The 13,888-nt window shown below is 47.2% G+C and overlaps 1 protein-coding gene across 1 annotated transcript in view; it reads left to right on the top strand.

Annotated features, from left to right (window-relative positions):
• The first annotated feature begins 1,473 nt into the window (after window positions 1-1,473).
• Window positions 1,474-13,888, top strand: part of BATF2 (basic leucine zipper ATF-like transcription factor 2) — a 30,907-nt gene continuing 18,492 nt past the window's right edge. The window contains exons 1-2 of the mRNA XM_066582944.1: window positions 1,474-1,766; window positions 7,240-7,347. Coding sequence (XP_066439041.1) covers window positions 1,647-1,766; window positions 7,240-7,347 — 228 coding nt within the window. The 5' untranslated portion in view covers window positions 1,474-1,646. The remainder of the gene's footprint in view (window positions 1,767-7,239; window positions 7,348-13,888) is intronic.

The following is a 13,888-nucleotide window of genomic DNA, read 5'->3' as shown; positions in this document are numbered from 1 at the left end:
TGAGCAAGGGGTTTTACCTGATGATCCTGGAGGTCCCTTCCAACTCTACCATTCTATGATTCAGTATTATTAGACAAACCCATAAGTAGATTAAAAAAGAATAGGGAAATATAAAGGTAGGACTTATATTTTTCCTTTCCACTGGGTCCACTTCTGGCTATGTTGTAAATAACTGCCTTAAAAAACGTGGATTTAAGAAAAAAAAAAAACCTTTGTGTAACATTATCCAGAGCAAGGACAAGGATATAGTCACTTTCGTCCTGATCGTTAGACCCACCACTTCCAGGGCGAACATAAATAGGCTGGTCATTTTGTTATGTCCGTGCAGATCATGGGAACAACGACCTACAACACACAACCCAAACAAAGGCTGGAGAGAGAAAAGGGGAGAAGGAATGTGACATGCATACATGCAGGACACTAACAACAATATAAACTGAACGTGTATGTAGACAACCATTAACAACAGAACTGTAATGCTAAGACAGATAAACGGATGTGCGAGGGGACCTCCAACAATGACTGACAAATGCCAAAACACCAAGAACACCAACACACATCTGCAGATGGTATAACGAATGAATATGAGATATTAGCTAGTGCTTTGGCCAAAGTTTGGAAGCTCACGAGCCCACGTCAAGAGTCCTCATTGACTTAAACCCCAGGAGTGTTGCCTACAAGCAGGCAATCGTTCCAATAGGGACGTCCCCATGCTGGAACCTAGAGGCCAGGACACAGTTCACATGCCCCAACAGACAAGGGCCATCCATCCTGAACAGGGAACTGTTAACATCTACAATCAGACGAGGACAGTATGTACACACTGAACAGGACTGTTCACAGCTAATGTCTGGTCACCTACACAGATACTGAACACATTGCTGTTCACGCAAACAAACAGAATATGCATAGCACCAAGGTTCTAAGGGGGTATGAGACAAAAGACCAGCATCCTGTAGTAAGCCGGGCTGGTATTTATATGCAGCAGACCGGTGGTGATTGACTGGCTGGGAACTCCACACCATCAGCCAGCTAAACCCACCACACCTGCAACGGTGTGCTCTTGGAAACCCATAGTACTACAGGTCCCAGGAGCACAATGTGGCAGATAGCAGCTTTCAATATATTCCAATATTAGTTAAAGGGCATATTCCAATAGAATAATGAAAATGTAAGTGATCGTGTTCTTCTGAGCAAGCTGCCAGGAAAAGTAGGAAGGAGAACAATTGTTTCTCCATGGGAACAAATCCGGAGTCAGGAGAGTGAATGGGGGAGTGGGGATATACTAAAACATGTGACTTCTTCCAGGCAATATGTGATTCGGGTAAAGTGAAACTACATGGAAAGACTCCTTTCACTGTTGCACAAGAGCTTTCCCTATGAATGGAGCAGTTAACTGCACATGCATCTTAGATATACACCTTCATTAACAGCATTTCACTAAAGAATTGGCACCTTAATTAGATTCCTATATGTGAAAAATCACTATCCTGCTCCATACTGGGAAATTTTTCAATATAAGGTACTTTTTTTTAGAATAATGCCCAGTTTTTATGTTAAATTTTGTTTTTCAATCAATTGTATGTATTCTGTAATACCTTGTATTTATTAGCACTGCCACAGATTCAGCAAACAAATATAAGCTTATGTGCAGATATATTGATCGATTGACTCTTAACACAATTTTTAATGAAAATATGAAAATTAATCAAGAAGACATCTGTGGAATGACTGAAATGGCAACAACATGCGGCACATGGGATTGCGTAAGTCTGAAATTATTCTTTCTTGATTGTGTCAGATTCTAAAAGTTTACAATATGTATAAAATGTCCAGACTATTGTTGCTATTTCAATCATTGTAATGTTCTTATTGTCAATTTCTTGATTTCCGTCCCTGCTATTGTATTTCTATCATATGCTACAGTCATATAATTTAAAGGGGTTGTCTTCCCTTGATAACCTTTTTTGTAAATAGCAGCCAGCCCAGTGATCAGCTGGTATCGCCAAGAGGAGTTGTGTCTGCCCATGCATTTCCCTACAGTAACTGCTGCATTGAACATGAAGTATTACATGGTGGTTATTCATATGAATGGCTGCTAGATGAACTAGAGCAAAAGAAAGCCTTTGTGAGTCTCCAGGCTTTTCTCATGACCACCTTCTATGGCATTATGGGATAAACCCCTTTACAGCAGATCTGTTGGATCTCCTATATAGCCCAATCGGAGTACCAGTGTAAAATCAGTCCATAATAGGAGATTACGGTAGATTTACAATATACAATTATGGCCAAATTTAAGGTCACCTAGATAAAGAAATATCGAAAATTGATGGCAGTAAAAAGCCACATGGTCCATCTATTTTGTCCTTACAGTATTTTTGTATTTCTCTGTTAGAATAGTTCTATGCTTATCCCAGACACGCTTGAATTAATTTATTGTTGATTTTCCAACCACATACGTTTGTGCATGACGTGTGATGCGTGTCTGTGCAGGTGGCCAAACGTGTGTGAACAGTGTTGTGTTCATTGGGTCTGTACAGGTGCCAGACAAGGTGTATGAACAGACCTGTTCCATCTTGTGTACAAGTCCCTAGTGTGTTGGTATGAACAGTGACATGTTCAGTGTCTGTGGAGGTTTCCAGACATCAGGTGTGAACAGTCCTGTTTTGTGAGTTGGTGTGAGTTGCGTCCTGTCCTACTATAGATAGTTTGCCATCCAAGGATAGGTTGGTCCCTAGGTTACAGCGCAGGGTCGTCCTTATCGGGACGATCAACCTGCTTGCAGGCAGGTTTTCACATGGTGGTTGTCCCATTAGAGTAGGGATATGCTATGTCTGCCCGTAAGTTCAGTACGCAGTCCTACTTTTGGTGTTCAGTTTGAATTCTGTGTGTGCTTCTGACATTTGTATGAGCACTGCCCAGCGTCGGTGCTGAGGCTTGGTGCCCTGGTGGTGCGCAGACGTAACATAAAGGTTTCCATCATGTACCCCCTTTCCCTTCTTTCCTCCTGTAACATATATATAAACTTCTTCCCATCCATAGTACCTCAGATAGTAGTAGTGCCACTTGAAGTGACCCACACAGTAATAGTATCACACTTCTTGTACTCTCTATAGGCACCACATAGTAAGTGCCACTTTTTGTATCCCACACAAAGGAAAAGTGCTCCCACTCAATAATAATGTTCCTTTTATGCTCTGATTAGTAATAATGTTCTATATAGGCCCATACTCAGTAATAATATCCCTCACAGCCCTCACCAAATAATAATGCCCCATATAGGCTTCCACTCAGTAGTAATGCTCTATATAGGCTCCCACTCAGTAATAATTCCCCATATGCCCCCACCTAGTAATTATGGCCCATTTAGCCCCTAACTCAGACGCAATGCTCCATATAGATTCCCACTCAGTAATATTGCCCCATATAGTTCCCACTCAGTAATAATGCCCCATATAGGTCCTACTCAGTAATAATGCAGTTCACAGGCCTCCACTCAGTAGTAATACTCCATATAAGCCCCTACTCAGTAATAATACCCTATATAGGCCTCACAGGCCCCCACTCAGTAATAATGCCATATATAGGCCCACTCAATAATAATGCCCCTCATAGGCCCCCATGCAGTAATAATGCCCCAGATAGGTGCCACTCAATAATAATGCCCCTCATAGGCCCCCCTTCAGCAGCAATACGCCTCATAGGCCCCAGCCCTGCACTCAGCAATGATGCCCTTTAAATCTATTTTTAAAAACAGTTATACTCACCTGTGCCGACGTGTTGCTTCTCCTGCTCTCGGCCTCTGCAGTCTGTGCCTGCTGTTTTACACAATCATTCTATCCAAAACTCACCGGGTGAGCTATAAAGGTGCGGCTTACAGATGTTGGGAATGGGAGGAACGTCATGCCGACGCAGGTGAGCATAATATTTTTGTTTTTCACATTACACCAAAAAAACATTCTCCACTCCATCGGCTGCAGGGCTTGACCACCCAACCAGGAATTTTCCCGGTGGGTTGAGCGGCCAGTCCGCCCCTCATTGTGGTCACCAGTTGTAACTCGCCCCTGCTCAGAATTCACTCCATTAATAAATATATATTGTGATATCTATCTTTTACTCAACTGTGAATCCACTGGACTATCAAAGGATTAAGGCCTCATTTACATCTGCTGGAGGTTCTGTTAGGAGCTTGCGTCATGGACACCCAACAGACCCCATTATAGTCCATGGAGTCTGTTGGGCGCCATTAGTATCGAGCATCACAGAGCAAAACAATGGAAGCGTGAGGAGGCCGATGTGAACGAGGCAAGAACAACATTCACTTATTGCAGCCACATCACAATATCCATAAGATGACGTACTTATAGCTAACACACTTAAAGAAAGCCCAGCCTTTTCCACAAAAATTGGCAAGAAACAAGGTAAAATAGCTTTCTAAGCTCTATATAGGCACTTGTGGGAGCATCTATGGCAGGCACTTCTTGCAGCCTCTGAAGCAGGCACTTAGGAGGGCACTTGACATATTTAAGAGGGCACATACTTTAAGTGAACCTCGGTGGCTTACTCTCAAGAATGTTGAGACCAATACAAATTTTACTGCAAACTACCAGTACAGTGAAGCTCATTACATACCCTGCGAATATGTGGATTGCATGCAGCAAGCACTGTGTCTGCTCGGGATGGCAATGTAAATTGCTGACTTTTGGCTGGCACAGTATTTATCAATGTATAAGGTGCTGTGGATGCCACTTGGCACCCTATGTCTGGCATTGTTCAGGGGCAATAAAAGCAGAACAGATACATCTGCCCCAACACGCTCTACAGCCCCTCAGTCTGCTGTTATATTGTTCTCTCTAGCTTTCCCGCATCACTTCTTCCTGTCTCACATGAAAAGAATGTAATTAGTCAGTGCTAGGTGTTTGTTGACCCACCAATAAGAGCCAGTAATACAGTATAGTATGTAGAGTAATGTACATAAGAAGAAGCCATAGAGATGCAGTACCCGCTGATCAGGCCTGTCATGTACCGGGGAGGCTTCACAAACTAATGCCAGACAGTTTATTACAATGATTAAATATACATTTTGTGACTATTAACGTTGGTCTGTTTCATGCAAGCAGGGGGAGAAAATCAGCTTCAAAATCAACGTATGTTACATCTGGATTTTGATGCGGATTTCACCCGCTCATTTAGGCCGCTGGGCATACAGGGGCGGATTTGCATTGTGGAATCCACAGTCGGCGTTTGCACCGCAGATCCACAGCAAATACCGTTCACTGCATCCTATTGAGAACCGCTGCTTCCTGCAGACGAGCGAAAATCAGTTGCGATTTCCACTTGCAGAGGACAAATCGCAGCATGTTCTATTTATGTGCGGATTCCATGCGTCTGGCTTTCACTGAAGTCAATGGAAGCCGTCCGACCCGCGGCCCTTCCACAGTTGACATTGCGGAAAGGTAGCAGGACCCGCATCATCGCCATCCGCAGTACAGATGAAGACTATAGAAGACAGGTACGCAGGGTCGCCGGCCAGGGTCAGAACTGGATTCCACTGCGGGTTCTTGCAAGAAGAACCCATCTCTGCCGTGTGCAGGCGGCCTTAAAGAGGTCAAAGCCACAGTGCAAATCTGCAGCATAAATTAAATTGTGGCAGATTTAGGCTGGCTTCACGCGGACATATTTAGCATATATTTGCGTGTGCAATACGCAGTGAATACAACCCATTGATTTCAATGGGTTTGTTCACATGTGCGTATTTTGCATTTGCATTTCGGCTGTGCAAAAATAGATAGAGCACGCTCTACTTTTCTACATATTAGTGCAGCAAAGGTCCCCGAAGAAATCAATGGTAGGTGCGCAAATGCGCTCGCAGTACAGAAGGAGAAATCTGCAGCGAATCCATCATCCAATCCCACATAGATTTGTTGCGGTCAAATCCACGACGGAAATAATTAGCCATATGTTAACCTGCCCTCAGTATTCGTCTTCACTACTAGCTTACTTAGCTCAGGTTGCTGCATACTATATACTAGAACCAATCACCTGCATGAGATGTCGCCATAAGCCATGACTAAACGGACAAAGCAATACTGAAGCCAACGGGTATTCCAGTTCTACTAGATGATATTCTCTGCATAATGAAAAGTTATAAAAATGTCCCAAGATAGTTTCTGCATTACTTCCTTGGTTTTAACCCTTTCCAATCCACTGCCTGACATCTTCAGACATTCTGATTGAAGGCTGTACAGCTCCGATGTCAGAAGACGTCCCGCAGGGTATTCTTACTGTATATTATTGGCCAATTTGCTGTCAGGGGCCTCTCCAGCATGTCCTATACCGCAGTACTGGCTGTAGCCAGCAGATGGCACCATCATGTAATGGCAGAAAGAGAAAGCCCCTTAGGAAACCCTGAATCCAAAATTGGATTGCAAAGGGTTAAGATCTCTGTTAGCTGACACTGAGAAGGGATCTTCATTACTTACTTCTAGTGGATAGTAATATGTCCTGGCTGTGGGATATGACACACAGTTAGGGTATAGACTAAAATAATAGCATATTTTTCACTTTATAAGATGCACTTTTCTTCCCCCCAAAGTGGGAGGGGGGAAAGTCAGTGCATCTTATAAAGCCAACATGCCGAAATTCGTCGCAATCAGCATTTGTTCGCATAATTGTGAGTTTAATGCACGATTGCCCTAATTAAACCGCAGTCGCGCAAACAAACTTGCGATCATGCGAACAAGTGTGCAATCAGTTAGCAGTTCCTTCTCCTCCCCACTACTGCCCATACGTACCGCTGATTGGTGGTGAGCGCCGGAGGGAACTGCTACTGCTTCCCCGCCTCCACCAATCAGCTCTTTCTCTTCCTCCTGCTGTGACGCGGAGCTCCGGTATTTCAGACCTCTGCTGCGCCTTCTGCTCCATCGCCCAGCACTACCCCCTGCACTGTCCCTGGGCGAGTTCAAAATATTTTTTCCCTATTTTCCTCCTCTAAATTGGGCGTGCTTCTTATCATTTGGTGCGTCTTATAAAGCGAAAAATAAGCTAATTAAAATAGTGTATTTTTGTGAAAGGTATCCAAGGTGGCGGTGAGGATGTGGGGGCGGATGCTTGTAATATCTGGTACACATCTGATACACTTTTGGTAAAATTCTATTTAGATATATACTATTAAAAGTATAATAACAGACAAACCTTGTGAATGTGGCGGAATTATATATTTATTCATCTGTTTTCCAGCAAGATGGGAAAGCAGAACTTGGAAAACTGAAAAAAAGGGAGAAGAATCGAGCAGCAGCCAACAAGAGTCGGCAAAAGCATACAGAGCGGGCCGACTCACTCCACCAGGTAACCCTGAATGCTTCCTGAGAACATTATCCTGAATGGCGCTCTGTAACGGATAATGTGCACCATACACTCATTGTCAAAAAAACATTAAGCACCTAAAAAGAGTTGGCTTCGTTCTATTGTGTTTCTGTTTATTCTTTCACAGGAACAAATAGCGCAGTCTGCAGTGTTATTCGTTCCTGGTAAGGCGTCGGTCAGACAAGCGTGTTTTTTGCAACGCTCGCATATGCTGAAAACGCGAGAATGGGCAATGTTTCATATGCGCATCGCATGAAACATTGCCCTTCACTGGAGCTGCTGTGCTTGGAGAAGCGCAGCTGCTCCAGGAGGAAAGAGAATAAGACGCTCAGGGCTTTGGGATTTCCCTAAAGCAGGGAGAGTGAGCAGAGCTATGGGGGGTTTCCCCATAGCACAGAGAGACGGAGCCCGGCGAAGGGTTAATCCCCCTCTGCTCCGCTCTCTGTTCTTTGCTATGGGGAAATCCCCCATAGTTCCGCTCACTCTCCCTGCTCCTGGAGAGATCTCCCATAGCTCTGCTAAATCTCCCTGCTATGGAGAAATCCCGAGGGATATCCCTATAGTGAGAGTGAATGGACGGGGCTTAAAATAGTGGGCAACCCATAGGGGCGGGGCTAGAAGGTGCTCATTCTAGTACCGCCCTCTTCTCCCACGCTATCAGGGGAAGCCCTGTAACCCTGCCCCCCTCTCTCTTTCCACACAATAGGGAAATCCCTTCCAGAGAGAGGTGGGGGAGTCCCCTACTGCACCCTCCCGCTCGCTACTAAGGAATTGCCCAGCAGGGAAGCAGGAGGAATACTGTGCTGCTTACAGCAGAACATTTAAAAGGTGCTTCTGGCCAGAACCTTTCAAATGTCCTGCTGTAAGCAGTGGGGAAGCTATTCCGTGCACGGGATTTTCCATTAACTCCTGCTCCCATAGGAGTCAATGGGAACTCCTGCTGGCATGCACCGAAAATAGTGCATGTTCTAACTTTCTTAGGTGCGCGGCATTTTGCGCCTCTAATTCTCTGCATATGATCGCTTCTATAGGAATCCATTGGTTCTTTTAGAAGCGTTCATTTTGCGTGCAAATTGCACACTAATCTGACCGAGGCCGAAAGACGGAAACCTAATAGAAGTAAAGCAAACTGAAATCTTTTTGAAAACTCATTGAAATCAATGGAAAATAAAACGGAAACATTTATTTCCGGTTTTATTTTTTTTTTGCTCCAAAAATAGAAAAGAGAAACATAATTTTTGCTAAAGCCCTAAATGCAGGTGTGAATAAGCCCTCGGAGAGCATTCATACACGCTGTGATTTCATTCAGGGGTTCCATGACAGCGATGTGTCGGTACCCCCAAATAGAAACAATCAGAGACATTCACTTGTATTGTTACAGGACACCCCTTTGGTGTCTGTTTCACAAGGTTTCCGCCCACTTCAGTTTTATTTGGAGGATACAGTAACCTTGTCGACTACGTTGTTCTGTACTACAAATAATAAGGAACAAGTAGAAACCTTGTTAAATGGACACCAAAGGGGTGTCAGTGTAACGATACGAGAGAATGTCTCTGATTCCATCTGGGGGCTCTGTCACAGAGCTGATTTCGGCAGCTGTCATGGAACCCCCGAATGGAATCATACAGCATGTTAAAAAATGCCATGTATAAACACTCTCTCAGGCCACACAGCCGAGAAAATTGCACAAGATTTGTCTGCTGCAAGACACACAAATCTTGCACCCCATTCATGTATATGAATGGAGTCATATACGAGTGTTTCCTGCACCGCGTCGTGATGCGGTAAAAGATCATGGCATATTCTAACTTTTCGCGTTCCTCAGAACGCATCGCCCATTTATTTCAATGGGAACTTTAATTCTCTTATGCAGCACAGTGAATAACGATGCTGCATGGGACTGGGGGCGGGGCTTAAGGGATCAGCGAGCTAGATGGGGGGGAGGAGCTAAGTAAGGAAGAGGAAAGAGAAGACAGGAAGAAGAACAGAAGGAGAAGAAGCGTGGAGGAAGAGGACGGAGCCGAGCAAGACGTGGATTACAATTGCCTGGAGTAAAAGAAAGCTATAAAGAAAAAGACTGAAGGCAAAGAAAGTTGAAGAAGAAGAGGAGAAAACCGAAGCGGCTAACGAATAGCGGAGGTCGGGAGTCGTTAGGAGAAGATAAGAAGAGGAGAGTCGGCGGGAGAACGAAAGAAGAAGAAGATGGAGAACCTGAAGGCTTTGATCCAAGCGGCGGTCGCACAGGATGGCACCGGCTGGCTGCAGGAGATACTGTCAAGCTGCGAGACGGCGGGGCCAGAGGAAGCAGGAAGACAGCAGAGCAGAGTCGGCGAAGCGCCGCCGGAGGCAGAAGAGCAGTTGCGGGGAAGACCGCAACGAAGAAAACAGCCGCCAGCGAGGCTCAGCCCGAGCCCAGCGAACAAACGCCGCGGTCAGCGAAGCAGCCGAGTAGAGGAGAGAGCGGCGGGAGCCGCGAGCGCCGGAAAAAAGATGGCGCCAAATTCAAATCCAGTGGCGGGAAAACGGCCCGCCACGAGGCAGCGCTCACCGCCGGTGAGCGGGAGGAGAAGAGGAGACACGTGCCAGGAGGCAGCAGCAACAGCAACTATTGCAGCAGATGAACAGCGCGCGTCTGGGCGCAGGACATCGCAGAGAGGGAGAGGTGAGCCACGGAGTGCGGCAGAAGTAGGAAGGGACACGCGGGGAGGGCGCGTACCCCACCAAGAGGTCAGAACGCCACAAGCAGGAGGCAGCACAGCACAGGCGAGGAGTCAGAGGGGGGGGGGCAAGTACAGGGGGGAATAGATTGCAGGCAGTATCCCCAGTTAGCTCTTCCAACAGCAGCGCAGCGAGTAACCCTGCCCCCGCATTGTTACCCCCGCGGAGGAGACAACGGAGGGGGAGTACCCCTTCTTCGGGGTCATGTAGCATCACCCCTGAGCCCCATGCATCTAGCCACACGGCCTATAGACATAGCCGACCCCCCAACCATCATAGGGATAGAGCCGAGGCAGCCCCGTACCGGGGGCAGCCGGAGGTGGTATACCCCACCCAAACACAAAGCAGACACGTTTACCATGTTCCGCCACCCGCTTCGGCCACACAGCGCCGTTGCTATGTTAATCCCCGTTACTTGGACCCAGTGTTACAAGAAACGCTGGGTTACTCTTCTCAAACGTCCGACAACCGCGCTAGCAGTAGCCGCCAAGGGCAGGGCGCCAGGCGGAGGCAAAGAGATAGAACCAGAGCGCTAAGACAGGAGGCAAGGCGTTCCAGGCAGCTAGAGCAGGCGAGTAGAGCTTCCAGTAGCAGCAGCGGTAGGGCGCAAGGAGTAAATAGGGTAGAGAGGGGCAGTTTAGAAGATGTGACAAGACTCTCAGAAGACCAGCGCGCAGAAGACCAGCGTCATACGCTTCACTCGCAGTCGAGGCGACATGGAATGGAATACAGGAATTACAAAAGCCACGGCCACACGCAAGGACGGTCAAGCAGACACCAGCCTGGTGTGGCGCCACAGCAAAGGGCGCAGGAGGCTACGCGCACGGTCAGTCGGGAGCCCACGCCCGATCAAAGGATTCGCAGGAGGGATACAGCTGGGACATCACCCTTGGCATCGCCGGAGGTCGGTCGAGCTGGTGAGTTATCATTGCATAATGCTTGGTGTAATGTGATGGATCCCGCAAAGGGTGCGGATAAACAAGATTTGGTCACGGTATTAAAATCTTTGTTGAGCAAGGTTGATACGCAAGAAGGGCTTTTAGTGTCCTGTGGTTCACCAGGGGGCAGAGGCCCGCCTGTGAGTGGTGTTGCTGGAAGCTCAACCCGGTGTACGGAAAGTGACCCAACGGAAGGTTTAAAATATTATGATTCAATGTTTTGTGGTGTTGCCCCGCTAGGGGTAGGTTTGGCTGATGATCTGGTTGAAAAAATTAAAAAAGGTTTATATGTGGATATTTGGTCCTTATTATCAGCGGACCATGTGATGGTAGATAAGGAACGGTTGTCGGAACGTGGTGAGAAGAAGCCAAAAATTGCAAAGACGTTTGGGAACTGGCTTCAAGCGTATTTGGTGTTGGCCCATGTGGTGTGTCAACATCAGCCTGCTAAAGGACCGGAGTTGATGGTCTATCTCAATACCATTTACAGCGCCTACAAGCTGCACGGTGGGTCAGCTTGGTGGCGTTATGATGAGGACTACAGGCGTCGGGTGTCGGGTATGAGCCACATAAGCTGGGCCACAAAAGCAACTGATGTGTGGATTCAGCTTATTCTGGCGCAAAGGCCCGCTAGAGCGTCCTTTCCTACGGGAGCCGCGGGAGGCGGGCAACAGCCCTCCGCGGCTGCTCAGAGACCCAATGGCTCATGTTGGCTCTACAACGAGGGCCATTGCAGGTTTTATGCCACCTGCAAATTCCGGCACGAGTGCTCGGTTTGCGGGGGGCAGCACGCAGCAGTTCGCTGCTTCAAGAAACAGAGAACGACTGCCGCAGTGGGTGGTGCCGGTGGAGCTCCGAACACCGGTGAAAAGCCGGGTCCTGGATCTGTGGTTAGACAGATACCACATGAAACAGGCGGCAAAAATTCTTAAGGACGGTTTTTCAATCGGTTTCGTGATCCCGTTTGCGTTTTCACCCGCGTCAATGTTCGCCCCTAACCTGAAATCGGCGTTGGACAATATCCATTTAGTCAAAGAAAAATTGAGTAAGGAAGTCGAGCTCGGCCGCATGGCCGGCCCTTTCGAAGCGCCGCCGTTTACGAATTTGCGGGTGTCCCCCTTGGGTTTGGTACCCAAGAAGGAAACCGGGAAATTCCGCTTAATACATCACCTATCCTTTCCAGCGGGGGATTCCGTCAACGACGGAATATCAAAAGAACAGGCAACTGTTTCTTATACGTCATTTGATGCCGCGGTTCGCTTGGTAAGAGCGGCGGGAAAAAGAGCCCAGTTAGCAAAGACGGACATTGAGTCCGCCTTCCGATTGTTACCAGTCCACCCCGATTGTTTCCACCTCCTAGGATGTCGGGTGGACAGCCAATTTTTTATCGATATGTGTTTGCCGATGGGATGCTCCATTTCATGCTATTATTTTGAATTGTTTAGTTCCTTTTTAGAGTGGGTACTCAAGTATGAGACGGGCATCTCATCGGTGATACATTATTTAGATGATTTTTTGTTCGTCGGGCCCGAGAACTCGGGCAATTGCGTATTTTTGCTTAAAACATTCCAGGCCCTCATGCGGAGGGTAGGGGTTCCGTTATCAGAAGAAAAAACGGTGGGCCCCGTGACCCGGATCACATTCTTAGGAATCGAGATCGACTCTGAGGATATGGTGTTCAGGTTACCAGTGGAAAAGGTAGCCAGGTTACACCAGACAGTCAATGAAGTTGCCAGCTGCAAAAAAGTCACGCTGAGGCAGATTCAGAGGCTGGCAGGTTTGCTTAATTTCGCGTGTAAAGTCATCCCTATGGGACGGGTCTTCTCAAGAAGACTGACGTTAGCTATGGCAGGGGTACGGGAACCCCATCATTTCGTGCGGGTTACACAGGGGATGAGAGCGGACCTACATATATGGAAGGTGTTTTTGCAATCCTTCAATGGGCAAGTGATGTGCCCAAAGGAGGAGGTTACGGGTAGCGACATATGCCTATTTGCGGACGCGGCCGGGTCGGGAGGTTTCGGTGTAATTCTTCATAACCATTGGTGCAGGGAACCCTGGCCAGTGAGTTGGGTGAATAGAAAATGGACCAAGAATGTGACACTATTGGAGTTTTTTCCGCTAGTGGTAGCATTGGAACTGTGGAACTCAGAGCTTCAAGACCGCAAGGTCTGTTTTTGGTCGGATAATACGGCGGTGGTGCAGGTGATCAATAGGCAGACCGCGGGGTCTCCGCCCGTGTTGGCATTGTTAAGACATGTGGTTTTGAGATGCCTGCAGAATAATATTTATTTGCGAGCCAGGCATGTTCCGGGTCATGACAATGGAGCGGCTGACGCACTCTCTCGTTCACAGATGGAGGCGTTCAGGGAACGGCACCCACAGGCGGAGGCCGAGGGGGTCCGATGCCCTCCTCACTTATGGGATCTGGTCGAGCAGAGTTGTTGAAGCTGGTGGAGGCATCGGTCACGTGTGCGACGTGGAAGAGTTACAATTCTATATGGTTAGAATGGCTTTCATTGGCAGGCGGTTCTGTGGTCGACGGTGAAAGGGCGCGGGCGGCCACGCTTGATTTGTTGTTAGATTTACGGAACAAACATCGGTCGGTTGGAGCAGCTAAAAAATATTTAGCGGGAGTAGCCTTTTTGCTCAAACTACATGGTAAGACGGACGTTACTAAAGAATTTATTTTTCGCCAAATAATCCGCGGTTGGAAAAAAGATAAGACGCATATTGACAGACGACGGCCCATTACGTTTTCCATGTTGATTAAGCTATTAGAATTGCTGGAAAGCGTGTGCGTTAATAGTTCAGAAGCGTTGCTATTTAGAGCGGCTTTTTCGGTGGCGTTTTTTGCTGCATTACGA

The sequence above is a fragment of the Eleutherodactylus coqui genome, chromosome 11 (genome assembly GCF_035609145.1).
Source record: "Eleutherodactylus coqui strain aEleCoq1 chromosome 11, aEleCoq1.hap1, whole genome shotgun sequence".
NCBI classification, from domain to species: domain Eukaryota; kingdom Metazoa; phylum Chordata; class Amphibia; order Anura; family Eleutherodactylidae; genus Eleutherodactylus; species Eleutherodactylus coqui.
This window is presented reverse-complemented; position numbering and strand designations above follow the sequence as displayed.